Source organism: Lontra canadensis, unplaced genomic scaffold (assembly GCF_010015895.1).
Source record: "Lontra canadensis isolate GAN:19392208 unplaced genomic scaffold, GSC_riverotter_1.0 scaffold7, whole genome shotgun sequence".
NCBI classification, from domain to species: Eukaryota; Metazoa; Chordata; class Mammalia; order Carnivora; family Mustelidae; genus Lontra; species Lontra canadensis.
This window is the reverse complement of record NW_022631001.1, coordinates 29,463,193-29,474,732: the sequence shown is the minus strand read 5'-3', so window position 1 is coordinate 29,474,732 and position 11,540 is coordinate 29,463,193. Positions and strand designations below refer to the sequence as shown.

Genomic DNA, 11,540 nt, shown 5'->3' with positions numbered 1-11,540 from the left:
GTGTAAAGCATGTTCTATCAGTGGCTCGGTCTATGTGTGGAGTTGGAATATACTTGTGAAGGGAGTTATTCTTTATTCATAAATTATGAGTGCTAAGGACATTGTTTTAACAAAGAGTAACTTGTACAATTTAAACTTTAGACAGATTTTATGTCACCAGAACCATGGAGAAACTTGACAGCCTAGATCAGAGGTAGGTACATTGGTTAAGAGGTTACTAATGAAACAGTCAAACCCTGAATTCATGTCTTTTCTTTCAGCCAGTTTCAGGCCCACCTGACAGTCATGGTACTATTTCTCAACAACACAGGCACCCAGGTGACTGAATTCCTGATGATCTGCTTCCCAGGAATGCCGGACACACAGCACTGGCTATCTGTTGTCCTGGCTCCTCTCCTGGTTTTGGCCATTGGGGCTAACTCTGTGTTGTTACTCACCATCCAGCAGGAGACATCTCTGCACGAACCCATGTACTACCTGCTTGCCATCCTCTCCATGCTGGATATCATCCTCTGCCTCACTGTCATCCCTAAGGTCAGACTCCACTCTAGATTGACTTCCAGGCATTCATTCATCTTTCTGTGAATAGTGTTGTTTTGCTACTGTAAATCCTCCTACCCCTGAAGGCAAATCCTCAAAGAGTTGTCCATACCATCACACTGGGTCCATCACATCTCCCACACATGTCCCCCTTCTCATTCTCAGTGTCCACTATTTTTTTTTTAAGGTTTCATTCTTTCCCAACTGATGAGTCCTCTCTCAATGTTTGAGTCAGTGATGTGCCAAGTTTTGACCTTCTTTTTACTTCTAGGGAGAGATTCTTCTTGACTCAGAATGACCCCACATTTACATCCAAGAGCTCTAGAATTTACTTTCTAAAAATGTAACTGGATGTATGTTTACATCATATGCCGTGATAAGAATAATAATTGGAAGAGGTTTCTTTCTTTCTTTCTTTCTTTCTTTCTTTCTTTCTTTCTTTCTTTCTTTCTCTTTCTTTCTTATTTCTTGGAAGAGGTTTCTTATGTGTACAGAGAGATTGGAGGGTATTCAAATATAAGTATTAGACTTACTGAGTTTTGATGTTCTTGTGATGCATTTAGGTGGGCAGATGTGTTCAGCTGGAGTTTGGATAAGAACTCTAAGGTTGACCAAGAGAAGACAGCCTAGAAATAAATATTTATAAACAAAAGGCATGGTCTATAGATGGAGAGAAAAGGGTATAAATCTGGCTCTACTTGGGATGCCCATAGAAGATACTTGAAATTAGGATATTGTACCAGCTGGGATTATGGGGGCTGTGGCTTGGGGATATAGATGGTTGTTGAAACCATGGGGGTTTAACCAAGGTTAGGTACCCTGAGATGGGAATGGATGCAGTTTTTGAGAATAATGATTCTGGCAGGTCCTGCTCATCTTCTGGTTCAACATGAAGACCATCAGCTTTGCAGGCTGCTTTCTACAGATGTTCGTCATGAATACATTCCTTCCCATGGAGTCCTCCACATTTCTGGTCATGGCGTATGACCGCTATGTGGCCATTTGCCATCCTCTACGCTACCCATCCATCATCACTGAAAAATTTGTCATTTATGCAGCCATCTTCATTGTCTTTCGCAATTTGCTAGCCACATTACCTACACCAGTTCTGGCTGCCAGGCTAAACTACTGTGCCAGCAATGTGGTAGAGAACTGTATCTGTGCCAACATTTCTGTAGCAAAGCTTTCCTGTGGGGATATTCACCTAAATAAGCTCTACCAGTTTGTAAGTGTTTGGTGTCTGCTGGGTTCTGACCTGGTGCTAATCTTGCTATCCTACTGCTTTATCCTGAGGGCTGTAATGCATCTGCAGTCAGGAGGTACAGCCACCAAAGCCTTGAGTACTTGTGGTTCCCATCTCATTCTTATACTTTTCTTCTATACATTGCTGCTAGTATTTATCTTCACAAACAAGGCAAGAAAGAAGGTGCCCTCAGAGGTACCCATTCTTCTCAATGTCTTACACCACCTAATCCCACCAGCCCTGAACCCCATTGTTTATGGAGTACGAACCCAGGAAATCAAGCAAGGGATTATCAAGATACTCAAGTACCAGTTCTGAGAGATAGGAGTCAAAGACCAGGGATTATTAAAATTTGTTTTAGTGTTGGTTTCATTTGAATGCCACAAGGAACATATTTACATCCATGATGCTACCCTCATCTTGAACTTAAACCTTCTCCAGCCACTATCACAATATTTATACTCACAACTCCTCCTCAAACCTCATTGAACACATGTTTGGGCATCAAATGTTCTTTTATTCTAACCCCTTGCCATCACAGTCCTTCAATTCTCTCTCACTAAAACCTTTTACATACTTCTCAGTCTTTACATTCTAAATCCCTGTCACAATTAATTCATAGGGCAAGGATGAGACAACACTTTAAACAGAACATGGGAAATATGACTCGGGTCAGGGGAACCAGTGAGGATGTAATTTGAATAGTCTAAGTGAAAAGTAATAATGACTTGGATTAAGGTGGTGAGTAAAAATTGAAGTGATGGGTCACAAGATTTGCTGAGAGTCTGTATTTACGGTATAAAAGATGGAGAGGAATAAAGGATGACTCCAGGGCTTTTGTTCAAAAAGTTTAAAAGTTTTTTTTTTTTTTTTAATTTAAATTCAGTTTAGGTAACATATAGTGTATTATTTGTTTTAGGGGTGAAATTTAGTGACTCATCAGTTACATATAACACCCTTGCTCATTGCCTAAAGTGCCGTCCTTCATGCCTATCACCCAGTTACCCCATCCAACCACCCACCTCCCCTGAAGAAACCTCAGTTTGTTTCCTATAAAGAGGCTCTTTATGGTTTGCCTCCCTTTCAGTTTCTTTCCCATTTTATTTTTCCTATGCTTTCCCCATATGCATCTGTTTTGTTTCTTGAATTCCACACATGAGTGAAATCATATGATATTTGTCTTCTTCTGACTTATTTCACTTAGCCTAATACCCTCTAGTTCCATCCATGTTGCTGTAAATGGCAAGATTTCATTCTTTTTTTTTTTTTTTTAGATTTTATTTATTTGACAGACAGAGATCACAAGTAGGCAGAGGAGCAGGCAGAGAGAGAGGGGAGGAAGCAGATTCCCTGCTGAGCAGAGAGCCTGATGTGGGGCTTGATTCTTGGACCCTGGGACCATGACTTAAGCCAAAGGCAGAGTCTTTAATCCACTGAGCCACCCAGGTGCCCCTTAGATTTCATTCTTTTTGATAGATGAGTAATATTCCATTATATATCTATACCACTCTTTTTTTTTAAAAAAGATTTTTATTTATTTGAGAGAGAGAGAGAGAGAGACAAAATGAGACAGGGACAGAGAAAGAGAGAATGGAGGGGAGGCAGCAGAGCGGGGGGAACAAACTACCCCCTTGAGCAGGGAGTCTGACATGAAGCTCAATCCTAACACCCTGGGACCATGACCTGAGCCGAAGGTAGATGCTTAACCAACTGAACCACTTAGGTACCCCTATACCACATCTTCTTTATCCATTCATCTGTTGGTGGACTTCTGGGTTCTTTCCATATTTTTTAAAGTTTTAATTTAAATTCCAGTTAGTTAACATGCAGTGTAATATTAGTTTCAGGTGTACAGTATACTGATTCAACACTTTTGCACAACACCCAGTGCTGATCACAACAAATACACTCCCTGATCTCCATTACCTATTTAACCCATTCTCCCACCCACCTCCATTCTGGTAACCATCAGTTTGTTTTCTATACGTAAGGGTCTATTTCTCCAAGGCTTTTTGCAAGAGTAGTTGGAAAGTCAAAAGTGCCATTAACTGAGGATCCAGTTTTATATGTGATATTAGAAGTTTAGCTTCGGACAGTTAACTCTATTTCCATATCAAACTCCTACAAATGACACCTTTTAAAATGAATTTTATAATGACTATTAAATACCCAAATGGAGAAGTAAAAGTAAGCAACTGGACATGTGGCACTGTTCAGGGACCTGTTCTAAGCCAGAGACAGAAGTTTGAGTCATCAGAGTATAAAGGTTGCATTTAATCCCATTTAAATGTGTGATACAAATTATGTCAATGAATTATCCACCTATTCTTATCCCTTTCTTCAAGAAATTTGTTCACATGTTGGGTATTCTGGATGCATACTTGGCTGCCACCTCCCAAAGACTATAATCCCAGCAAGATCAGACACTGTTTAATTTTTCTTTGTATCTAGCACTTTGTAGGTGCTTTTTCAACTAATAAATAATTTTGACTCTCAAAATTTTGTTCTCACTATGTGGATCTGGATTATGGAGACTTGATCCAAAAATGGTAGTATTTGTGGATAAAATTTCATGTACTGTTTTTAGTAAACAATAAAAGTTACATCATTTTTTTTAAAGAAGAAAAGCATTCATTAGCATAGTTTAGCAGAGTAATGGGCTTGTTATAGTCAAAATTGATGATAGAACTTTAAAGTAATATTTAAAAAGTTGCAAAACATAAGCAGTAAGCTCCTTGACGTCAGCTTGGCAGTGATTTCTTTGGATGATACCAAAAGCAAAAATGAACTATTGGGACTACATCAAAGTAAAAAGCTTCTGCACAGCAAAGGAAATCATCAACAGAATGAAAGGCAATCTGTTAAATGGGAGAAAATATTTGCAAATCATATTACCTGATAAGGGGCTAATATTCAAAATATATAACAAACTTGTACAACTCAAAAGCAAAAAAAAAAGGCAAAAAAGAAAATCTGATTAAATAATGGACAGAAGATCTAATAGACATTTTTCCAAAGAAGACATACAGAAGGCCAAGAGGTATATGACAAGGTGCTCAGCATCACTTATCATCAGGGAAATGCAAATCAAAACCCCAGCGAGATATTAAGTCACACCTGTTAGAATGGATATCATCAAAAAGAGAAGAAATAAAAAATATTAGCAAGGATGTGGAGAAAAAAGAAAACTTGTGCATTGTTGGTGGAAATGTAAGTTGATACAGCTCCTATGGAAAACAACGTGGAGGTATCCCAACAAATTAAAAAAATAGAACTGCCTAACAACCCATCAGTTCCACTTCTGAGCATTTATTGGAGGAAAATGAAAACACTAACTCAAAAAGATATGTTCACTACTATGTTCATTGTAGCTTTGTTTGTTTGTTTGTTTTATTTATTATTCAATAGGCTCCATGCCCAAGGTGGGGCTTGAACTCAAGACCCTGAGATCATGAGTCTCATGCTGTACTGACTGAGCCAACCAGGCCCCCAGAAGCATTATTTATAATAGCCAAGATATGGATATAACCTAAACGTCCATCGATGGATGAATAGATAAAGAAAATGTGATACACGCGTGCACACACACACACACACACACACGAGAATATTGCTGAGCCAAAAAAAAAAAAAAAGGAATGAAATCTTGCCATCTGTGATAACATGGATGGACTTTGAGGGCATTATGCTAAGTGGAATAGTCAGGTAGAGAAAGACATACTGTATGATCATACTTACATGTGAAATCTAAACAAACAACAAACAAAAATCCCTGTGCTTGTAGAAACAGAGAACAGATCCATAGTGGCCAGAGGCAGGGGGAGTGAGGGGTGAAAGGAGTCAAAAGGTATAAACTTTCAGTTGTATAACAAATAAGTCATGGGGATGTATAGCTAATGAACTTGTATTGCATACTGGGAAGTTGCTTTGAGTGTAGATCCTAAAAGTTCTCATCATAAAAAAACACAACAAAACAAAACAAAACTCTTCTAACTATGTATGGTGACAGATGTTAAGTAGACTTACCGTAGTGATCATTTCACAATATATTCAAGTATCAAATCCTTATGTTGTGCACCTGAAATTAACATGTTGTGTCAATTACTCCTCAATAAAAACACAAATTAAATAAAGACATTCACACAGGAGGATGTTATTAAACGTGTTGTCAGTAGGGAAAAAACCTCTGACTGGGCAGGCTGAATGTGTCCCTGCCCCCACCACTCCAAGTGAGATCCCAGAATCCCTGGTAAAGTGTATGGGGAAAGGTGATTGTTTTAGGTCTCCTTTATTTACAGCTACCCCGGCCAGATTTAATAATCTACTATTCAGCTCAGATCTGCCTCCATTGACCTCCAGTCTAGGAGTAATGAGGATGAAATTATGCAATCAGTCCATATTTGAAGAAGATACTTCATGTTGGGCACCATTGCAATTAAACTTGCCCAATGCATAGTGTTCTCTCTGTTGTAGCATTCCAGCTATAGTATTGTTATAATAATAGGATCTAGCCTTTAAACTCTAGCCTCTTCTCCTGTATGTCTCTAGTTTGTAGGATTGGGTCCCTGTCTGGTTCTTTGGATGTGAGTTCCCCTTTACTAGTTTTACATTGACCTCTAGTCCTTTGTCAGGTCTTGACTGATAGTCACCTTTTAATAGCCATTTGTTCTTTGTCTCATGTCTTGCTGCTTGCAAGTCTCCCCACTGGCCACTGCCCTGGGCTTCTGCCTTAGCCTCCCTCTGGCTGTACCCTACCTACCAGCTAGGATATCCACTACCTCCTGGACTACTTCTTGCTCTCTGCTTTGGCCTCTTTGCTTACTGTTCCACCTGACTGGAACAGTCTTATAGGTTCCAGTGATTAATTTATCAACTTTCATAACCTCAGTTCAAAAATGACCTACGCAGAGAATACCTCCTTAACAATTACATCCAAAGTGACCTCCTTCTCCTGTTTCAGGTCACTCTAACACATCATACCATCTTTTTTCTTTATATCACTTACTGCTTCCTGGAATGGTTTATTTATTTAAACTCCTAGATCCTGATATTTCTGGCATATATCAGGTGTTGAATATATATTTGATAAAGGAATAAATCATCCCCAAATTTGTCATGCAGGGCCACGCTCATAGGCTGTGGACATTCTGAAATACAGTCTTAGATCAATCTCCAGTGTCAGAATATCCTCTGAGATATTTGTCTGATGCACCTACCAGCAATGGGGGAAGAGTCTGTGGTTCCTAGTAATGTTAAAGTTATCAACAAATCCTTCATTTATCATTATCTAGGTAGTTGCTCCATGGTTCAGAGGGCTAGATTTCCTATTTGTGTTTCATTTTGAATGTTAGATTATAAAGCTTTCTATCTCTAATGTCTCCTCCAAAAATCTTAAAAAAATTAAAACTAGTCAGTTTAAAATAGTGATTGTATAAAATTGTGAAAATCTGTTCAAGGCAAGATTTAAGCTAGGATAAAAGAAATGTGATGTGGTTATTTCCTTTTTGATAAACTCATAACATGAACAACCATTGCTTATTATAAGGTTAATATTCCTTATTATGCACCAATAAAACTAGTTTGGAATAACATTTTCCTGGATTTGTTTATGGCTCATCTTCAGCTTTCGTCCTCTCATTGCAGGATTTACCCTAATTTCCTGGCCTCCTTTTCTCTTTGTGGTAAAGCATAAATGAATGGGAGACATTTCTTTTATTACTCGGGCTATTTTTAAGAGTATTTTTCTTTGTCCAATTAAGGCTTTTTCTTTCAGTTTTCCTGAATTTTACATCAGTGTCTAGAGAAAAACCCAATTCATGTCACACACCTTGAATAGGATACAGGCACGGTTGTTCTCTACATCTGTTTGTCACATACAACTTGGGCAAATTTTTTTTTTTTTTAAGAAAGTCAGAATTTCTCTTCCCAGATTTAGAAAATTATTAAGTAGACAAAAATAGAGTTTTGAATAATTAAAAAAAATTCAGAGATCTGTTTCAAGTAGCAAACTCTTGTGATAAATTCCTCTGTTCTGGGGAACCACTTAATACAATTTTTATTCTGACATTGTATTGAAAAATCTGTGTTTCTGGTGGACCCGCGTGGCTCAGTCAGTTAAGTGTCTGCCTTCAGCTCAGGTATTAATTCCAGGGTCCTGAGATTGAGCCCCATGTCAGGCTGCCTCCTCAGTGGGGAGTCTGCTTTTCCCTCTCTAACTTTGCCCCCCACCCACCCCTGCTCGTGTTCTCTCTTTCTCAAATAAATAAATAAAATCTTTAAAAAGAGAAAAATTTGGGTTTGCTCTGAGGTACATTGATGTGATTCTCAATTAGAAATGACTTTCAGATGATTGATGGAAAGATGCTAGAAAATATATATAGGTTGTAAGAATTATCTATTTCATAATAGTAGTTGATAAAATTTGCTTTTAGAAGTAAATCCCACTTTTATTTTGAGAAGCCTCACTAGTATTTAGTTACAAGTATGTTGAATTAAGGTCTTTCTCTGAAATAGCAATATTTCAACAGTGAAATTTTAGTTGGATATCTGGTCTATATAAAAAAGGTGTATAATGTGAATGGAATTTAGACCTAATATTCCCTGCAATTATTGTTTATTATTAGGGTGATGTACATGTATTTTCGTTTTCAAGGATATGATAATAGGAGTCCAATAGTAGCAAAACTGAAGACCGTTAGAAGAAAGACTTATACTGAATGGAGGATTAAAAAAACAGACAATGTGTGGCAGACTAAACCTGACATAGGTCAGTGATTTGTCAAATAGCTTCTTTCAAGACAAATGGTCTAGATTTTGGAAACTGTACTGATAGTAGACTTTGAGGTACTTCCATCTTAGGGTCAGAAGGCAGGAACCCATAATTTTAGGTATAGTAGGACTTCCCGGAATTGATATCTCCCCCATCAGTAATTCTGGGAACATGTGAATCCTAAAGACCAGATGAAGACTCAGATAGTATGACAACTTTTTCATTATGCTTTGTCTGTGGGGGCCCCCCCTGGCTCTTGCACCAAGAAGTCAACATACATGGAGTCGGGCCATTAGGTAGGACCATAGATTTCCTTTGGCCAGGTGAATGCAGGATGGGACCTGTAAATGATGTACATGTACAAATGATCTTCCAGGAAGGCTTGGATTTCAACCTGTGAATGAAGTTATCCCTAATACAATGTTTATATTTCCCATTTAGTTTCGACTATCATGGTTGGGGGGGATGTCAATAGGGGAAGTGTTCATGCCCATGCTTAAAGGCAAGAAGTATGGAAACAAGACTCAATAGCAAGCATGATACCTATCTTAAGGCAGAACATGGTTTCATAGACCTTCATAGAATGAGACTTATATTCTAAAATAACTTGTTCATTGTTTTCATGTAACAGAAGAAGATGCTGAACCTCAGTGAGGGAACTAATTTGTTCCCAGACACAAATCTCATATGTGACTATGCAAGTACTCGAGTGCAGAATTTCTAACTCACCATCTCAGGATTTTTCTCTTTTTCAAGTTGCTTACTGTACTTATTTATACCTCATTTCTTTATACCTCATTTCTACTTCATTCTATGAAGAGGAAAATATGTCTTCAATTTTAGGGGGTCCAGATTGCATTATATTCTGTCAGCATATGTGTTCTTCAATGACTGTACATTTGTTCTGTGCATCTTTGTGCCCTTGAACTCTAACAAAGTTGCTATACCAGAGCAGTTGCCTAGAAACTCTTTGTTCAATAAGTAGTAGTCTTAGTATATTAAAGTTTCATTACTGGAACATCTGATGCTGTGACATATTTGTACACCAAGCGGAACCCTATATACATATCACACATTTGAATCCAGAAAATGAAGCTTCATGCACACAATGGTGTGAAGACAGTGAAGATGAGGCTTTGTGTGATAACTTCTCTGAAACCCAGGTAATCCCATTTCTCCATATGTGAGCAATTCTTGCAAGGGCTGAAGACCGTTAGAGGTCTTTGGAGAGTTGCACCAGGAGGACACAATCTTTACTTGAACAAGGATAGGACGAGAAGAAGATTGGCTTGTTTGGCAGTAACTGAAAGAGCTTTACATATGAACTCTAGCTATGTTTTTGTCTTTCAGAGCTGACATTTAAATACTGTGGTCTTATTCAACATTTAATATCCACAGTTATAAGTATATGTATTTTAAGGATTTGTTTTTTGGAAAGAGAAAGAGAGAGAGCACAAGTGTAGTGGAGAGGGACAGAGAAAGAGGGAGAGAGAGAATGAAGCAGACTCCCAGCTAAGCACAGAACCAAATGCAGGACTTGATCTCATGACCCTGAGATCATGACCTGAGCTAAAATTGAGCTGGATGCTTAACTGACTGAGCCACCAAACACCCGCACAGTTATATAATTTTTGAAAAATTACCTGTACAGAAATAGTAAATACAGTATTAACTGGGATTTAGTTTTCAACTAGAATTCATTCTCCTGAGTTTTCATGTTTTAGACAAAATAGAACTATAAGGATTGGGGGAAAAATTTAAAAATTCATAGAAATGCTACATTTTTCTTGGGGAAGTATCAATACTTGAAGCATAGGAATAGAGTCAAGAAGTTGTTTCAGATTTAAACTTACTTCTTTCCTTATTTTATATCTCAACTTATGTGAAGCTATGAGTTTCAACCTAATTTTCCATTAACTGATTTATAAGTCACCTTAATTTAGGAATGCAGAGATTCAATTGTCCTTATTGCCACCCTTTGTTCAGTAATCTCTGGATTCCTTGCTTGATCTCCTGGGTTCTTACTCCATAAACAATGGGGTTGAGGGCTGCAGGGATGACATGGTGGAGGACATTGAGCAAGACTGGCACATCCGGGGAGACTTTCTTCTTCACCACATGAGTGAGCACAAAGACCAGAAGGATGGTGCTGAAGAAGAGGATAAGAATGAAGTGGGAACCACATGTGCTCAGGGCCTTGGCCACGGCACCTTCTGCCTTGAGTCTCAGCACAGCTCGAAGGATGAGGCTGTAGGAGAGGAAGATGAGGATGAGGTCAGATCCTAGCAGGGTCCAGCCTCCCACAAATTGGAGGAGGCGATTGATGGTGACATCATCACAGGAGAGCCGGGAAACAGACATATTGGCACAGATGCAGTTCTCAATGACATTGCTCCTACAGTATTCGAGCCGGGCAGAGAGGATGGGAATTGACACAGTAAGAAGTGCATTCCTCGCCAAAATGAAAATGGCAGCCTTGACTACAAATTGGTCAGTGATGATGGATGGGTACCTCAGTGGGTGACAGATGGCCACATAGCGGTCATAGGCCATGACCATGAATGTGCAGGACTCCATGGCAAGGAAGCAATTCATGATGTACATCTGGAGGAAGCAGGCATAGAAGCTGATGGACCTGAGATCAACCCAAAAGATGGCCAAGACCTTGGGAATGACAGTGAGACAGAGCACCATGTCCAGTAGAGAGAGCAGGCTGAGTAGGTAGTACATAGGCTGGTGTAGAGAGACCTCCAACCGGATGGTGATTAGGAGAATAGTATTAGCCCCCATGGCCAAGAGGAAGAGGATGCTGAGGGGCAGGGATAGCCAGTGCTGCCAGCTGGGGGACCTGACAAAACAATTCAGGAGGAACTCTGAAACCCCATTGGAGCCATTTCTGTGAGGTGTCATCTTGTGAATTTTGCTTCTACAGATTCTCTTTGATGACCTAAAAAGATAGGATTAGAATTAGTTTCTGACTGTAGTTAA

At 38.9% G+C, this 11,540-nt stretch overlaps 2 protein-coding genes across 2 annotated transcripts; one reads left to right on the top strand and one right to left on the bottom strand.

Moving 5' to 3' along the window:
- The first annotated feature begins 285 nt into the window (after positions 1-285).
- Positions 286-2,101, top strand: LOC116865400 (olfactory receptor 56A4-like). The gene is made up of 2 exons (XM_032853670.1): positions 286-534; positions 1,406-2,101. The coding sequence occupies exons 1-2, from the start codon at positions 286-288 to the stop codon at positions 2,099-2,101; spliced, it is 945 nt and encodes a 314-aa protein (XP_032709561.1).
- Positions 2,102-10,517: 8,416 nt separating this feature from the next.
- LOC116864909 (olfactory receptor 56A3) lies at positions 10,518-11,462 on the bottom strand. Its single transcript, XM_032852719.1, has one exon. The coding sequence runs from the start codon at positions 11,460-11,462 to the stop codon at positions 10,518-10,520; it is 945 nt and encodes a 314-aa protein (XP_032708610.1).
- Positions 11,463-11,540: the final 78 nt, after the last annotated feature.

What these genes read in the sequence shown, in the direction of transcription:
- LOC116865400 (XM_032853670.1), top strand. Translation starts at nt 286, where the DNA reads ATGGTACTATTTCTCAACAACACAGGCACCCAGGTGACTGAATTCCTG. An exon ending in GCCTCACTGTCATCCCTAAG is followed by an intron (nt 535 to 1,405) that starts GTCAGACTCCAC and finishes TGATTCTGGCAG; the next exon opens with GTCCTGCTCATCTTCTGGTT.
- LOC116864909 (XM_032852719.1), bottom strand. Translation starts at nt 11,462, where the DNA reads ATGACACCTCACAGAAATGGCTCCAATGGGGTTTCAGAGTTCCTCCTG.